The following is an 18,657-nucleotide window of genomic DNA, read 5'->3' as shown; positions in this document are numbered from 1 at the left end:
GCCAGATCTTCCAATTCAGTTGCGCATGCTTTCACCTGGCAAGCGTACATTGTCATGAGATTCCGTAAGTAGTTTACTGTCATCTGTTCTTAGAAGCAGGCGATGTTGAAACTGTGGGTAGCTATGTGGAGAAATCACAAAATCTTCACCAAAATGTAGAAACAGCTGTTGGAATCGTCATTTTAGAACTCACAAGACCAAGAGTGATGAAGACCTTTATATTGAGGCTATTTTACACGAATCTCAGTGAAAACACATGAGGAACCGTAGCTTCGTTGAGGGGCCAGCAATAGAATCTCCTCACTTGGCCTCCAACTCGGACGACTGAACGTCCGTCCTTCTGATGGCACTAATCAATCGATGCGGGCTTGAATAACGCAAGCCAAGCGCTTTCGTGAAATTACATGAGAAGTGCGGGCGAAATTTTGCCGTTCATTGCAATTGCTTCACGTATTTCAAGTAGGTTTGCTGAAAATTACATGAAGTGGGTTGCTGAAACAGATTGTATAACTAGCTTTAGTGGTGAAGTTATATAGAACTTGACTGCTATGGTTGGGTAGTGTAATAACGGAAGATCTCTACTGAGGTTTCAATATTTTATTCAGGAACGTCGTGCTGGTTGGCTGACGATTTTACGGTTAATCGTTCTGTGTACAACTTGTCGTCCACAGAAGCAATCTTTCGTCCACTTTGGTTCATGTTTTTGCCTGGATTGATGCCTTTGAGGGTTGTGAATTTTGTTTTCGATGCCACTTTGGCTCGTTCGAGTAACTTCAACAGCTATTCTATTCAGCACTTTGCACCAATTCTCTGCTTTTTTTGAAGCGTGGAGACACTCTACGCAAATGGTACACGATGTTTGATTTTTGTAGGGCACAGAGTATTAGGGTTGGCAAGGCCCGTATTGAACAATGTGAAAGGACTCTCTGTTATTTTTATTTGTTTGTTTTTGTTTTGTTCCCTCTTTGACAGCGAAGATGGGTTTCGGTGAAGGGCCTTGATCGGAAAGGTGAGACTGAGGTGACAAACTTAAGAGTTTCAGCGACATTAGTGCTTGTTACGCAACATGGGCATCAACGGGAAGCGCTTCCGCAAGCGTGACACACTAGAATCAGAGGATCAGTCTGACGATGAGGACGAAATTAGGTATAGTGATGATCATTTTGGGGTCTGTTCATGCGGTGCTGATTCTGACTGGGTTTCTCAAGTAAGCTTTGTGATATATAGTCGTTGAATCTATTGATTGTTGATGGCGAATTTTGCAGATCCACATTAGAGGAGGTGAAGTTTTTGCAAAAGCAGAGGGAACGAAGCAATGGGGTTGTAGCGAATCAGCTTGGACAGCCTGCAGGAGGAGCGAATTCCAATGTTGCGGAGAAAGGCGAAGGCGAGGGTGAGAACGAAGAGCAAGTGCTGCAAGATACATTTGCACAAGAAACTGCTGTGACTATAGAAGACCCTAACATGTGAGTACATCATTATCTGTGATATCGTATGAGTATTTAAAGTCATATATATATACTTGTTTGAAACTCTACTTGAAGACAAACTGGAGGAGAAAAAGCTATAATCCCATTGTTAGCCATAGCTTAATATGGAGTGGATTGCTATTTGGATTTCCTCATACTGGAATTGTGATAGGTTGAAGTATATTGAGCAGGAGATGGCAAAGAAGAGGGGAAGGGAGACTAGTGAAGTAGGAGAAGAAGTGAAACCTCCCGAAGTTGATCTTTACGTGATACCTGAGCATCTCAAGGTGTGCTCTTGATGGATGCGTGCACACAACTTTGCACGATATCTTTTCTCAGTTCTGGGTTTCATGTGTCGAATACACTCGATAATGAATACTCCAACTACGTCCAAGTGATAGCTCGGTGTTCTTTTCTCACAATGTCGTATTAGTGATGAGTTTGTGACTTATTTGTTTCTTGAATCGACCAGGTACGAAAAAGGAATGGAGAGGAGAGCTCCACACAATGGACAACTGGAATTGCTGAAGTACAACTACCTGTAGAGTAAGTTATTTTTACATTTTTAAGGTGGAATAAGCTTCATTTACATGCTATAGATCATTTCCACTAGCTTGTTTGAGACTCCTACAAAAAACACCAATGCCGCTCTTGGTACAGGTATAAGCTCAAAAACATTGAAGAAACCGAAGCTGCAAAGAAGCAACTACAAGGCAAGCGTCCATTTGTAGGTCGTGGCCGATCCCAGTCCAGCATACCCGCCAGCTACAACGCTGACTACTTCCAACGAGGCCGGGAGTATGCTGAGAAACTTCGAAGTGGTATGCAAACGCACATGCTCATGAAGAATATACAACTAGGTTTTGTCAAACTAGATTTATGTTTCAAAGTTGTTTTCATGGAAGCTTATCTGATCTTATCTGATTTGGAGAATCGTGACCTTATTCGTGACCATATCCTTGTAAACTTGGTTTCGAACAGATCATCCTGAAGGCTACAGAGACAAAGGAAGAGGTGAAGGACGAGGACGAGGACGAGGTGGACCAACTGGTTCTAAAAGCGAGACATATGATGTAAGGAATAGGAGGCAAGCTGCTACTGATGAGATAATGTTAGAACGTTTTAGGAAGAGGGAAAGAAGATTGTTGAGAAGGTGACTTGGACTTGCTGTAGCTGTGCCCTGTAGTAATTCTGGAAAAATCACCACTTGCAGGATAGTCTGTTACCTTTCCATGTTTGAATGCTTGTTTGACATGGGTGACAGGAAATGTTTTCACACATCTGCCTGGCCCTTTCTGGTCATTTTAATTTTGTTACTATCTAACGTTTGTTTTCACAATATTTACACGAACGAGAAGGGCTCATCCGTTTATTGCCCATGGGCAATGGTTCCTTCTCATCTTTGTGCAAGAATAAGATAAAACTTTGGAGGTACTAGCTAGGCACTCGTGAGGTAATTGTTGTAGCTAAGCAAAGGAATGTATCCAATAATGTGCACATAATTTTTGCTGATGCAGTTGGACTTCTAAATTCTATGTGAACGGCATTTGTATTTCTCTATGACTACAAGAAAATCATAAATTAACCACCGCCACACTCTATGCATTTGGCACATTGAATATTAATGGCAGCCCATGCATTAAAATCTTCTCATAGTTGGATCCAAATTTACAAGTATCTTTTTACATTGTAGTAATCAACAAGCTTGAATATTTTTTTGATATTACTCTTGTTTGATCTAAGTCAATTAAAATAATAGATTTTCAAATGAAAGATATTAGTATATATTTAAATTTTAAATTTAGATACTAATTAAAATTCTATTAACCAATAATCAATTGAAATTTTAATAATATCATTATATATTCAATAAAGAAGGATTATAAAATTATCCAATAATGTATTATATTCAATCCAAAACTTGATATTACAAAAAAATTAATATAACTTTTAATAGAAGCCTACAAAGGACAAATTAAGGCCACTAAAAAAAAAAAGAATAATTACAATAAAAAGAACTTATATTGATTATTTAAGTTTTCAAATATTTGTTCTTAATATATACTTTGTTGCTACTATTAGAATAGTGTTGTGGACATTGACATTTTGTAAATTCTTAGCTTAATTTATCTTTTATGATAATATAAGAGCCTATTGTCTCTTTAAAGTTTTTTCTAGATTCATATCCTAAACTCTTTTTAAATACACCTTATATAATAAGTTCTCTTGTTCAATCTAATCTAATTAATTATCTTTATATTTAGTCTATTTCTTTTTATATCTATCTATGACTAAATTTCTATTTATTTAATTTAAAATTAATTTAAAATTTTTATTTTTTAAATCTAATATTTAATATAAATAGCTACAAGTCTAAAACTTTATGTAATGATATACATAAAATAAAATAAAATAAGATAAATTATGGAAATATTGTTGTATCTAAATTATTGAACAATCTATTTTACAACGTTATTAATGACATGAAATTAAACTATTGAATATAAAATATTTAAACTTTTTAAATTAATAAATAAATATTTATACTAAAAATAATATTAATTAAAATTTCATTTGTTTAAGATCTAAATATGTGGATTGAATCTACAAAAACAATGATATGACTAAAAATCAAATATAATATGAATGTACTTAGTTACATAGCTATATGTTTGTTATGGATATACACATGTAAATCAATAATTACCTATATGATTTAGATAATAATAGGTAAAAATAAGTTAATTCCATAATATCTTCTATAGAAGCTTCTTAGAAGGTTCATAGACACTATTTTGACTTTATAGGTGTCTTTAATTGATTTTTTAGGTTAGAAACGTGGTCAACAAGTTGGCCATGTCCCACACATATTGATAGCTTGAAGAACAAGCAAACTATGTAGCCAACACATAAAAAACTTGCCTTGTAAGCTAAGGCATGTATCCTGCAAAGTCAACACATATTAGAGGTCCTATAGAACATTGTCACGTAACTCCTAGTTAGATAGTATATATAGAAGCAAGAGTGAAGCCCTCTTCACTCTTGTCAATTCTTTTCTTGCTTCTAGTCTACATTTAAGAGTCTCTACTTTCCTTATCTTTTGGCAATAGCTATTCGAGTTTTTTTTTTTAATATACATACTACTTTATTGCTATTTCGTCACTTTTCTTTTAACACAAATATTTCAGGTTTATGCATCTTCTTCTAGTTCATGTCCTTGACAGATTGACAAGAAATCACTTACAATATTAGAGCTTTGTCTTTTCTTGATTAAGAGTAGATTATCTCTTTTTCTTGAAAATATATAAGCATATTAGAAGTTACCAATTATCCTCTTTTAAACTAGTATTGTTGTTAGTATCTTTTTTATTCTCAAGTCCCTTCTTTTATTATCTTGAGTAATATTAGATATTTATTTTTTAAGTATTATCATGGTAGAGCTTGTTAAAATGAAGAATGCAATGGCATAAATACAAGAGCAATTGAGGGAGTTAATACTTGCAATGCACCAACTCAATTTATCACGATAAGAAGCAACATGAATGGAAAGAAGTGATGATATAGATATGATTGGAGTTGCTTCAACATCTGTACCTACTAATGTCCCTTCTTCTAAAGTGGAACATCCTTCCGGTATTAGAGAACCAAGAATTGCCTTCCTTGAGAAGTTTGATAGCACAAGATCCAAGTTTCAAGGATGTATCAATCAAGTATAACTTGTGATTGAACTTCAACTCTAGAGTTATCCAACTCCTAAAACACAAGTTAGATTCATTGATACATTTTTTTCAACCTCAACATTATTGCAGTTTTTATCTTTTTTTGAATGATGAGATCTAATATTGGATAATTTGAAGGCTTTTTTAGCAGAGTTTTGATCTATATATAGAGGACATGATGCAACTTGTATTGCAACCAATAAGATCTGTATTTTACGACAAGTCAATCGATCTGTAATATTATATGCTTCTTAGTTTCAACAACTTGTAACTGATATCAAGCGGAAAGATGTTGCACTTATTAACCAATTTCTCTATGGATTACAATATGAAATAAAGAAATTGATGTTCAACTTACTTGATCCTCAAACATTGAGTCAAATAATTGACTTTGCTGTGAAGTGTGATAATTGACTTTTTAAATTTTAATATGAGGGTCAGATAAGTGGGCCTCAACATTATTATATATCATGGACATACGCATGTAAGCCAATAGTTACATATATAAATAGGTAGAAGTAAGTAAAAGTAGGTAAAAATAGATAAAAGTAAGTTAATTCTATAATATTTACTATAGAAGCTTCTTAGAAGCTCCATAGACATTGCTTTGACTTTATAGGTGTCTTTAATTGACTTTTTTGATTAAAAACGTAGTCAACAAGTTGGCCATGTGCCACACATGTTGTTAGCTTGAAAACCAAGCTAACTATGTCACATACACGTAAAAAAACTTGCCTTGTAAGTAAAGGCATGTGTCCTATAAAGTCAACACATATTGGTGGTCATATAGAACATCGCCACATAGTCCCTAATTAGATAGTATATATAGAGACAAGAGTGAAGCCTTCTTCATTCTTGTCAACTCCTTTCTTACTTCCAATCTAGTTTCAAAGATCTCTACTTTTCTTGACTTTTGGCAATAGTCATTCCAATTTCATTCTTAATATACATATCAAGTTATTTCTATTTTGTCACCTTTCTTTGAGAGAAGTCTCACTTATTTATTTGTTTTTATTATGTTCTTGTCTTTAATAGATTGATAAGAGTGCACTTACAAAATCAAAGCTTTGTCTAATTTTGATTAAGAGTGGATTATCCTTTTCTCTTGATAAGACATAAGCATATTAGAAGTTGCGGATTACCTTCTTTTAAATTGATATTGTCCTTAGTATTTTCTTTGTTCTCAAATCTTCTCTTCTATTTGTCTTGAGCGATATTAGATATCTTTTCTTTTGTAAGTATTATCATGGCAGAACTTGCTGAAATGAAGAGTGTAATGGTACAAATGCAAGAGTAATTGAAGGAGTTAATACTTGCGATGCATCAACGTAATTAACATCTACAAGGACCAATAAGATTGACAAGAAGTGAAGATATAGAAATGATTGGAGCTGCTTCAACATCTGCACCAAATCACGTCCCTTTTCCTATGGTGGAATGCCCTTCCGGTATTAGAAAACCATGAATTGCCCTATCCAAGAAGTTTGATGGCATCAGATCAAAGTTTAGAGGATTTATCAATCAAGTACAACTTTTGATTGAACTTCAATCCCAAAGCTATCCAACTCTAGGATTGCAAGTTAGATTCATTCGTACACTTCTTTCAGGTTCAACATTAACATGGTTTTCATCTTTTCTTAAACGATGAGATCCAATATTGGATAATTTAGAGGCTTTTTTGGTGGAGTTTCGATCCATGTATGGAGAACATGATGTAATTCGTGTTACAACCAATAAGATCTGTATTTTACAACAAGGCAATTGATCAGTAACGATGTAAGCTTCATAATTTTGATAATTTACAACTGATATCAAGTGGGATGATGCTGCACTTATTAGCCAATTTCTCTACGGATTACAATATGAGGTAAAAAAATTAATGCTCAACTTACGTGATCCTCAAACATTGAGTCAAGCAATTGACTTTGCTGTGAAGTGCAATAATTATCTTTTTGAATTCCGATCTGAGAACCATATAAGTCGACCTCAATGTTACTATAATTCAATGGCAACACCAATATCTCTTCAACACATACATTCGAAAGTAGAGGATATGCAAATTGATGCAATATGTTTTAAATTTCTTATTGAGTAAAAAAAGACTCGTCATCGTTAAGAAAGATTGTGCTTATATTATGGAGAACCTAAGCACACTGCTCAATATTGCCCAAAGAAGCGACACAACCATAAAATAAGGAGTACGACTATCAAAGAAGATAATATGTCAAAAAACAAATTTGTCCAACTACAATAGGGACTATGCGGCTGGAACCATGTACAACGCCTGGTGAAGGTCCTATCCTCTCTTCAAAACCCTCTCCATGTTTTACGATAAATATTATTGTAGGACCTAAACATCACAAAGCCTCTTCTTTGCTAGATTCAAGAGCCTCAATATGTTTTTTAGATGAAGAATTTGGTAAAAGACATAGCATATTTTTAGTGAAGAAAACTAAACCTATTCATGTAGAAGTCATAGATAGTCGTCCGTTGTCTTCAGGAGATGTTACTCATAAAACCTTTCCTATAGAAATAGCAATTAATGGTCATAGTAGGTTTGTAATGTTTAATATCATTAGATTTCTTTCTAATCCAATCATTTTAGATTTATCATGGGTAGAAAAATATAATCTTAAAATAAATTAGACTTCTCGTAGTCTTGACTTTTTTGAAAGTATAACTAAGAGCGTAGTTAATCAAGTAGAAAGTCATAAGTCTAGTACAATTAAACCTGTATTTGTAGGTGCAAGAGCTTTTTTGCATGCTGCAAAAGAAGGATCACCTTGTGTCATTTATGCCAAACTTGTTTCTATTGGTGGAAAGACTTCAAGTGGCATTCTAAGCTAATATCAAGTTTTTTAAGATGTATTTGAGGAGAAGAATGCAGATACTCTTCTAGAACATCTTTCATATGATTGTTCAATTGGCCTTTAAGAAGGAGCACAACCGCCATTTGGACCAATCTACAATTTACCTCAAAATGAGTTGGCTAAATTCAAGAAGTATATTGAAGAGAATTTGGCCAAGAATTTCATACGCCATTCCAAATCTCCAATAGGAGCTCCAATTTTATTTGTGAAGAAAAAATATGGATCATTGTAGATGTGTGTCGATTATTTTATAGAAACAAATACATCAGAGTTTGCTTTGGATGCCGTATTATTACAAATGGAAATAAATGATAAACTTCATCTAATAGCTTTTCATTCCAGAGACTTTTTAAGAGCCGAGATTAACTATGAAATCCACGACAAAGAGCTTTTTGCAATCATGGATTCATTTCAAGAATGGCATCATCATCTAGAAAGCGCTTCTAATCCAGTCACCATATATACGGACTACAAGAATCTTGAGTACTTCATGTCAACATATATTTTCAATCGTTGCCAAGCTAGTTGGAGCATGTCTTTATCAAGTTTTAATATCAAGATCACATATCGACTAGAAAAATATTAAGGTTTGTCAAACGCCCTTTCTAAACATTTTTATCTTGCACCAAAAGAAAGAGATGCATCTTTTGATCAACAAAAAATGATTCTCTTGAAGCCAAAGCATTTTCGTCTTCGAGTAATGAAATCAAAAGACTGTTGATACAACCCTTCTGAAACAAATCCAATCAAGTATGTCTTCTGATCCTCTTATTCATAATATCAAGAATCTTTCTTCTAAGCTCTAAGATACTTCTAAGTTTGAGTTCAAAAACAACTTATTCTATTTTGAAGGTCAATTATATATTCCAAAAAGAGAAGTATAAAATTTCATGAAATCCATAGAAACAAAAGATTTTGTAGGTAGTAAAAGTGAAGTATAAAATCTTCTAATCTTAGGTTCATATGGCTCTATATTTGTGATAGTAGATCATTTTACCAAGATGGCATATTTTATACTATGTAAAAAATCTATCACAGGTGAAAAAATAGTTAAGCTCTTTCTTGACAACATCTATCGCTATCATAGATTATCTAAGGATATTATATCGGATAAGGAAATTCAATTTGTATTAAGATTTTGGTGGACTCTTTCCAAGATTCTAAAAGTAGATATAAAACTATCTTTGACATTCTATCCTCAAACTGATGGACAAATAGAGCATATTAATCAAGTTTTGGAGCAGTATTTATGATATATCATCAACTGCTAATAAGATGATTGGACAATTCTTTTTCCATTGGCAAAGTTTGCTTATAATAACACGATATATTCTTCTATAAAATAAACACCTTTTTTTACCAATTATGGTTATCATCCACAACTTGATGCTTTTGACTTTTCAAAAGCTGATAATCTTACAACAAAAGATTTGGCAAATCATTTATCAAAGCTACATATAACAATGAATGCACTGTTAAAGGAAGCTCAAGAATAATAAAAGATCAATGCACATGTCTATCAAAAGGAAAAACCACAACTTCACATAGGTGACAAGGTATGATAATTTTGTCGCAATTTCAAGACCACTTGTCCTTGTGAGAAGTTGGACTATCATAGGCTAGGACCATTTCTTATTTTTATACAAATCAATTCACTTGCATATTGTTTACACCTACCAAAATCAATAAAAATCCATCTAGTATTTCATGTATCTCTTCTTGAACCATACAAGATAGTGGACATAAAAAAAAAGAAGATAAGTTCCCCTTCCTTCTATAGAAATAGGTAATAATGAAGAGTTTGAAGTAGAAGAAGTCCTAAATTGAAGGCAACATCAAAATAAGTTAGAATATCTTATCCATTGGCATAGATATGATATTAGTGAATGCATATAAGAGCCAATAAAGAAACTTACAAATGCAAGAAAGGTGATGGAGGCTTTTCATTGAAGACATCCATCAAAATCAAGATGAAGGCCTTTCTTATAAAAAAAAACAAGATCTAGGCTAGATAACATTCTACTTTCAATCTTTGTTTGTAGTTTTTTTATATTTATGATGTTAAAGAGATGGAAAACTAAGAAGTAGCGAATTCAACTGAAAAGCCTTTATTTGCTGACTTGCTGGATAAAACATTACAATTGTCACAACCTTTAATACGATACAATCGAGATGAAGATTGTCAAGAATGACATGTTTTTTTTTTTTTCAATAATTAGCGAGATAGAATACGTTTGGTATCACGATCTTGAAAGAGACTGCCAATGTTTGATAATTTTATTAGAGGTAGGAACAATTCTTCATGGTATTTCAAATATTTTATTTTAAGGAAGTTATAAAGGCATCAACAACGATCAAATAACAGGGTGGTCTTTCTGCCCTGATATGGGACACTATCAATGGTTGAGAGGCCCTATCAATCATCTTCAAAGAAAACAAAGATCTGAATATGTCGCAAATATAATTTGTCGCATCATAGATTTTTTCAATATATGATGACCACTCCTTGTAGAACTTGATTTTAGAAAGGAAGATAATGTCACGGACATACACTTATAAGCTAGTAATTATCTATATAAGTAGATAAAAGTAAAGTTAATTCTATGATATCTTCTATAAAAGCTTCTTAGAAGCTTCATAGATGGTTCTTTGACTTTATAGGTGTCTATAATTAACTTTTTGAGTTAGAAACGTAGTCATTAAGTTGGCCATGTACCACACATGTTGTTAGCTTGAAGATCAAGCTAACTATGTAATCCACATGTAAAAAAACTTGCCTTATAAGTCAAGGCATATGTCCTACAAAGTCAATACATAATAGAGGTCCTATAGAATATTGCCACGTAGCTCCTAGTTAGATAGTATATATAGAGACAAGAATGAAGCCTTCTTTATTCTTGTCAATTTTTTTCTTGCTTCTAGTCTAGTTTCAATAGTCTTAAGTTTTCATGTCTTTTGGCAATAAGCCATTCTAGTTTTTTTTTAATATATGTACTTCTTTATTTCTATTTTTTCACTCTTTCTTTGACATAGATTTCATTGGTTTATGCATCATCTTTTAGTTCATATCCTTGACAGAAGGCCTATCAACTATCTTTGAAGAGAACAAAGATTGGAATATGTAGTAAATGTAATTTGCTGCATCTTGGATTTCCTCAAAATATGAAGACTACTCCTCATGGAATTTGTTTCTAGAAGGAGGGATAATATGATGGATATACACATGTAAATCAATAATTACCTATATGATTTAGATAATAGTAAGTAAAAATAAGTTAATTCCATAATATCTTCTATACAAGCTTCCTAGAAGCTTAATAGATATTTTTTTTGACTTTATAGGTATCTTTAATTGACTTTTTAGATTAAAAACGTGGTCAACAAGTTGGTCATATGCCACACATGTTGGTAGCTTGAAGAACAAGCTAACTATGTAGCCCACACATAGAAAACTTGTCTTATAAGCTAAAGCATGTGACTTACAAAGTCAATACATATTAGAAGTCCTATAGAACATCACCACGTAGCTCCTAGTTAGATAATATATATAGAGGCAAGAGTGAAGCCCTCTTTGCTCTTGTCAATTCCTTTCTTGTTTGAAGTCTAGATTTAAGAGTCTCTAGTTTTCTTGTCTTTTGGCAATAGCTATTCTAATTTCTTTTTAATATACATATTATTTTATTTTTATTTTGTCACTTTTCTTTTAACACAGATTTTTCAGGTTTATGCATCTTCATCCAATTCATGTCCTCAACAATATTCTATTTAATTAATTTTCTAGATCAACTTAGTTTGAAGATTCAATATTATTTAAAAAAAAATCTTTCATACACAAACCTTAAAAGATCTTAAAATCTTGCTTTGAAAGTAAATTTTATCGTACATATTAAGTGCTTATAGCAATATAACTAATATCATAAGAAAATATACAACTTTAGAATTAAATTTCTTTTTTAGAGATGTCTAAAGTTGTAAACAAAAATATTATACATTAATATGGTTAGAAGCTAAAAATAATTAAAGATAGATTTTTTTCTAAATTATGTGGCATTAATATCAAATAATATCAATTATGTGTTTATTAAATTTAAACATCAATATATATATTAAGATATTTCAAAGATGTGTAATACTTTAATTCTTTTGTTAATATTTTTTTAAGTAATTATTTATTTTTTTAAGAAAAAATTAATAATATAATCAATTTATATAATAATAAATTTAAATTTAAATATTAAATTATATTTTGATGAATAAAAAATATAAGGTTTTATTTATTTATTTATTTATTTATTTTGTTTACTTGGAATTATTTTCTAAATTTAAAATAAGTATATATTATAATAAATCATAATTTTTTTGTTTTAGTATCTAACTTGAGTATATATCTATATTAAATTAAATAAAAAATGTAAGGCCTCACAATTTATTCAGGTTTAATATTAAACTTGGACACCTAGTTTTAATATGTTAAGTTAAGAAATATGGTATTTGAATTCGTTTTGTAGTACCATCAATTTAAATTTATATTCCATGTTAAATCAAATCAAAGATATATATTTAAAAAAAAATTATACAATATTTTTAAATTTAAGCACCTATGCATTTTATAATAAATCAAAGATGTAATAGTCTTTAAATTATTTGGATATATTATCAAGCTTAAGCACCTATTTATACTAAGATAAGTAAAAAAAAAAAAAAAAAAAAAAAAAAAGTTTGTTTAGCAATAATGTCCAACTTGAGTACCTACTTTATATTAAGTTAAATAAAAGATGTAAGATTTTTAATTTTTTTTTTTTGGCAATAATGCCAATCCTAAGCACTCATCTATTATAAGATAAGTCAATGACGTAAGTATTTTTAATTTAATTAGCATTGATGCTACTTTGAAGTATTAGTCTATATTAAGATGAATCAAAGATAAAAGATTTTCTAATTCTTTTGGTCATAATGTCAACCTTGAGTACTCTTTTATATTAAACTAAATCAATGATGTAAAACTCTTGAATGTATTTAGGAATAATATCAAGCTTAAGAACCCATATATGATAAGATGAATTAAAGATGTCAGGTTTTATTATTTATTTGGCAATAATATCAAACTTCAACAATCTTTTGTATCAAAATAATTCAAAGATATAAAGTTTCTAATTTACTTGGCAATAATGTCAAACTTGAGCACCCTTCTATATCAATATGAATTAAAGACAAAAGGATTTTCACTTTATTTAGCAATTATGTGAATCATGAGCACTAATTCATACTAAGATGTTTGTAACAATGGATATAAAATTAATTTAGAAAATAGAAGCAATAAATTTAGAAATAAAATCTATTATATAATATTTTATTTTAATTTTAAAAAATCACATTGTTAAATACAAGCATCAAGAAAGAATAAGTTTTTGTTCCATAAATCAATTAAATATTCCTTAACAATATTAACCTAAATAATTCCTTTAGTATATATGGTCAAATAACTATTGATCAATTTTTTTGCTGGAAACATAACTATATCTTTTTTTGCTGAAAGGTTGCAAAAACCTACACTTTTTCTCTTTTTTTATTGAAAAGAAGAAATGACAATTGGAATTGTGTAAACCATAATTTTCTGACAATTATTAACAAATAAAAAAAAATAGTTAATTATTTTTTATTTTTTATTTTTATTTTTTTTTCATACAGCACGTGCTTGAGGCTGTTATAACCTCATCAGGAAGTCGAGTTTCGGAAAGAGTTTGAGGTTTTCGTGCAGTGTTTGATAATCGTCTTGATCAAATTGAGAATCTGATGCAGCTTTAGAAGGACCTCTTACAATGAAGAGTTTAATAGAATTAGTGAACAGAATTAAAAGGGCAAGTACAGCACTGGGGGCTATGGAGAAGATTCCTCTTTGCCCAGTCTATGGGAGACTTTGCCGTCAGTTGTAGTAGGTGGTCAGGTATGGCTATGATTTAATGAGCCCTTCAATTTGTGTGCTGAAGTTTTGCAGTTGTTAGTCTCGTTGCATTGGTCCGAGTCCGGAATTGAGTCAGGTCCAGAACCACAATCTTGTCGTACGAACTATAGTTATGGGCGCCTTGATTCAACAACTCCGACATCTCAAGGATGATCGTGTTTTGTGAGTTAGAAAGTAACCTCATCCTGAATCAATTGTGGTGTCTTACATGTGGAACCAGTGCTCTGGCAAGTCATCCGTGCTAAAGAACATCATAGGAAAGGATTTTTTACCTCGTAGTTCAGGTTTGACTTGTGCTCTTTTTTAATTCTTGATTTCGTAGTTGGACCAATCGTAATTGGACAGGGCAACAAAGAGTGTCGTCCTTTTGAAGCTATATTGCCAGAAAGATGGAACTAAGATGCTTTTGTGGAGCCCGAAATTGTTACAAGACGGCCTCTTGTTCTTCAGTCGCATAAGACAGAGGAAGGATCCGATTATGGAGAGTTCTCACATCTTCCAAGGAAGAGGTTTTATGACTTTGGTAGGTTGATCATTTTTCTATTCTGTCTAAATTGCGTTTTGTCGAAAACTAGGACCAACGCTTGGTAGTTCTGCTGAGGCTCGGTGCTCACAGTTAATTCTATGGTACTATAAAGATGTTCACGAATTATTATGTTAGACGCAACAGCGTGGAAGAAAATATTTTAAATGCTGAAGTAAGAATCTATAGGCTTTTTTGTTAAGAATTTCGAGAGCTTTTAATTTTCAAAGTGTGTGGTGGTCGTTTAAGTGTCCTAGTTATGATGCAGAAAAAGTCCGGAAAGAAATTCAGGACGAGATTGATGGAGTTACAGGATGGAGCAAGAAAATATCACCTGTACCAATTCATCTCAGAATTTGCACACCTCATGGTATCATTCTAACCCGAACATTAGCTTTCTGTGTCAAATAACACTCAGTACACTAAAGCAGCAATTAGATGGTGGATGAGTTTATTTGATACGAAAGTATCAGCGAATTCATAACTGTTGTACTTATAAATACCTTCTTATATTTACATGGCTGATAACTCGCACTCTGGAATTTTTCGCAGTGGTGAATCTGACCTTAATCGACTTGCCTGGTCTAACGAAGGTCGCAGTGGGTAAGTGTCGTCTTACTCCCTTAAATTTATTTTCAGCTTTCTGGAATGCGATGTAAATTCCGCAAGATGTTTTCTGAAAAAGTTGAAAACGATGAGACTGGAAATGCACCTGATTGACTGCATTGTTTGGTTTCATTGTTTAGAGGGGCAGCCGGATAGTATTGTGAAAGATATTGACGATATGGTCAGGTCGTATGTTGAAAAGGTGGGACATGATCATTTTCCATACAATCTTCTTTCCTTTTTTCCTTTATAAAGAAAACGTCGGTTGTGTTGATTGTTGAAATATGATGATTGATCGTAGCTACCAGATTGGTTGATGCCTATTCCAGCAGAGGTATAACTCAGCTTTTTTGGTATGCACTTGGTTTTAATCTTGCTGCAGACAAATTCCCTCATTCTGGCAATATCACCTGCGAAGCAGAATGTTGCAACATCGGATGCAATCAAGCTTGCGCTTGAAGTGGATCCTGGAGGTACTTAACTATCTGAACAATCAAAAATTTATGTTGCATACTCTGCTAATTTTCTTGGAATAACAGATTGTTCCGTAACTGGGTCAATTATCTTCATCCTACCTGGCTTGTAATATTTCAGGCGAAAGAACACTTGGAGTCTTGACAAAGCTGTACCTCATGGATAAAGGCACCAACGCGGTCGATGTAAGTGTACATGACAACAAGAAATGATCTAGTTTTTTTTCTTTTTTACAAAGTTGACGTATATGAGTTAAACAATATAGTGCAAGGGCCGTCACAGTCTATATACATGGAGTAAGAAGGTGATGCCCTTGGTCCTTTCAATCTTCTGGTCATTGGATCATTAATAGAAGCATTCTGTTGCGCATCATGTGCAGGTTTCGGAAGGTCGGGCAGTTGATACGGTGCGGTTGTAATCTTCTACATGAATTTCTTCTGGCAGTTTAAGAATAAATCTAATGTTTGAAATTATCTTCAGGGGGAGGATTAAGTTTAGTACTTAATTGATACATGTCTAGAACACGGACGTAGATAGATGTGAATGCGTATGCTATTTTTGATGTGCAGGTGCACTTGATCCTGAGGGAGCTTGTTCGCAAATCCGTTGGCGAAAGCCAAGTAAGAATTACTTGAGTAACATTCACTTGTTCAACTTAACGTTTTGGTCCAATGGGATGATGAGAAGTTTTCATATTATCGGCAGTACTGGCATGTTCCGGTGGTGTTACGCGCTGATACACAGGTTTCTCTACAAGTCTTGATCTGCTGGAGTCCTTTTGAGTTCAATCTTTTGCGTGTAAGGATTATTATCCTCAGCTACCCAAGAATGAAGCTTGAGATGATCATGACTTTAGTGATAAGATTTTTACTCCAGAAAGCAAATCATTTCATTTAACTGAGTCTAATGTTGGCTTTACAGAGCAAGCGCCTAAGTCAATTGTTGGATAAAGACACAGCTTTGATGGAACGAAGACAGGCTTGTGCTCAGCGGCTAAAACTTTACAAGAACGCCCTAAATGAAATCGACTCAGATGCATGGAGAAGTCGCTGCTCTTAATAGTTACAAGAAAGGGGAAAGTTTGTGTTAATTATGAATACAATGTAAAGTAGCCTTTGTCATTTGATTACTCGACAATCTTTGAAGAGCAGTTAGTTGTCTTGTTTTTTACTAGATATCGATATATTGTGTATGTTATCAATTCGCCTACTATCAATAGCTTCAAGTGCGAGCACAGCAGCTCGGAGACCTTGTGATCGCCCACATGTGTCAACTGACGAGCTCCAAAATCTGCCAACAAGGCCATGGAACAAAGATGGAGTGAAGTAGGTGAAGTTCTCGTCCTTACCAAATCAAAGACGATGCAAATTCTGATGAAACGTCTTCAAACATCGAAGCAAAAGAGCAGAGCTTAATCTTCTGGAATAGATTCAAACAAATCTTTAAGTCATGTCACTGATTATCCTTAAACAAACGAAATACATGACTTGCAGTTCATATCATAGACCAGGATGGAATGGCGATCAAATCGCAAGTATGAATGTCAAAAGCATGGCAGGCGTGAACGACCCGGCGGGGTAAGGACCCCACACAAGATCTTAGGTCTCTGATGTTACTGGGAACGCACATAGCGGGATGCATTTGCGTGGGTGCAGTCTTTTCGGGTCCGCGCTAAGAGTTTATTACCGACACTGATGAGATGAAAAACCGCTCCTGAAGGTGCCATAGTTGATCCTTGGCATCGATACGCTCCTGAAGCATCAATTCTTGACACTGCTGACCAGATTGAAATTTCGTAACGATCTCGAGAAACCGTTATTACTGGGTTTTAAATCAGATCGAATCGTCTCGAAGGTTCCTCTGGAGTTCGGGAGTAATAAAACACGCAGGCCGCATGATGACAGAATTGGTAAAAATAATTGTAAGCTTGCAATGGCCTACCACTGAGTATAAAACTTTTGGAAACATTTTTGAAGGAGAACAAGAAATTGAGATATTGGTCTTTAGAAACGTTGAAAATAAAAAGAGAGTTGAATGGAGATCAAAAAAATAGTAATTGGAAGACATTAAGAGTATGCTTTGATAATCTCTAAGTTGAAAAGAAGAATATGTTTTTGGACTATGTTATTTTTTTGTGGTAACATGTGTCCACAAGGCAGGTCATAAGAAAGAGCATTGCAAATATGGGCCAACAGTCAAAAGAACATATTTAATTTGAACAAGATGTAGAATTTATGTTGGATACATTGATTTACCAATTATTGGTAAAAATAGACAAAAATAGATGATCAACTACAAGACAAATGTACATTTTATGGATTATCAAACAAGGTAATTTTATTTAATTACTATCCAAATGGCATGTGAAAAATTAACAATAATAATAAAAAAATAAATATTTTAAGGTTTAAGTATTTTATTTTTATAATATTTAATTTACATTGTATTTTTTAGATGCATACTGATGTGAAGTTATTATGTATAAAAATTTAATCTTGTGTTATAATTAGATTTGTATGTACATTAAGTTCAACACTAATGTGAAAATTCTAAGCTTTTGTGTATTTAGTTGTATTGAGTTATGGTTGGAGGAATTATTTTATAACAATACAAATAACAATATTAGTGAAACAAGAAGTAATTATTTTTAATCACTTAAATTTTTAAGTTTTAATGTTTGTGTTTCAACACCAAAAACTATTATAAGGAAACTAAGCATATTTTTTGCATTTGTAAAGAATTTTCTAAGTTCAAATTTTTTTCTACTAGACATACCATGGAAATGTAAATTATAATAAGAATTAGCAAACAAAGCATTGAAAATGCTACATGACAAAGATGTCTAAAAAATGTTTGAGAGTTTCAATTTCTTGTAATTAAAAAAAATATAATTTTATTAAAAAATAAAAGAATTATTCTTTAAAATTCTTTCAATTTATAGTGTGATATATTATTTAAATTTATAATGTGCAGATCTCATAGTGTTTGCAAAATTGTGCTTCTTCCAATTCATATAAATTGACCCCCTCTTGAT

At 32.6% G+C, this 18,657-nt stretch overlaps 2 protein-coding genes across 5 annotated transcripts; both read left to right on the top strand.

Annotated features, from left to right (window-relative positions):
• The first annotated feature begins 244 nt into the window (after nt 1–244).
• On the top strand, nt 245–2,863 carry LOC112282807 (protein COP1 SUPPRESSOR 2). Of its 4 annotated transcripts, none has more exons than XM_024520887.3 (7): nt 245–459; nt 973–1,146; nt 1,266–1,466; nt 1,642–1,756; nt 1,942–2,015; nt 2,130–2,290; nt 2,451–2,863. In XM_024520887.3, the coding sequence occupies exons 2-7, from the start codon at nt 1,067–1,069 to the stop codon at nt 2,624–2,626; spliced, it is 807 nt and encodes a 268-aa protein (XP_024376655.1). In that variant the 5' UTR covers nt 245–459; nt 973–1,066; the 3' UTR covers nt 2,627–2,863. The 4 variants fall into 4 exon arrangements, with proteins under 4 accessions (XP_024376655.1, XP_090106403.1, XP_024376656.1 ...); XM_090250277.1 differs by having other exon boundaries at nt 397–459; nt 994–1,146; XM_024520888.3 differs by lacking the exon at nt 245–459 and adding an exon at nt 709–848.
• Nucleotides 2,864–13,937: 11,074 nt separating this feature from the next.
• LOC112282781 (dynamin-related protein 5A) lies at nt 13,938–16,914 on the top strand. The gene is made up of 10 exons (XM_073534397.2): nt 13,938–13,980; nt 14,421–14,543; nt 14,812–14,913; nt 15,096–15,146; nt 15,290–15,351; nt 15,532–15,622; nt 15,744–15,808; nt 16,003–16,029; nt 16,193–16,243; nt 16,545–16,914. Exons 1-10 carry the CDS (start codon nt 13,938–13,940, stop codon nt 16,680–16,682), a joined length of 753 nt encoding a protein of 250 aa, XP_073390498.1. The 3' UTR covers nt 16,683–16,914.
• Nucleotides 16,915–18,657: the final 1,743 nt, after the last annotated feature.

This window comes from Physcomitrium patens, chromosome 5 (genome assembly GCF_059467195.1).
Source record: "Physcomitrium patens ecotype Gransden chromosome 5, ASM5946719v1, whole genome shotgun sequence".
In the NCBI taxonomy this organism is placed as follows: Eukaryota; Viridiplantae; Streptophyta; class Bryopsida; order Funariales; family Funariaceae; genus Physcomitrium; species Physcomitrium patens.
The sequence above is the reverse complement of the archived record's forward strand: the minus strand, read 5'-3'. Positions and strand labels throughout refer to the sequence as shown.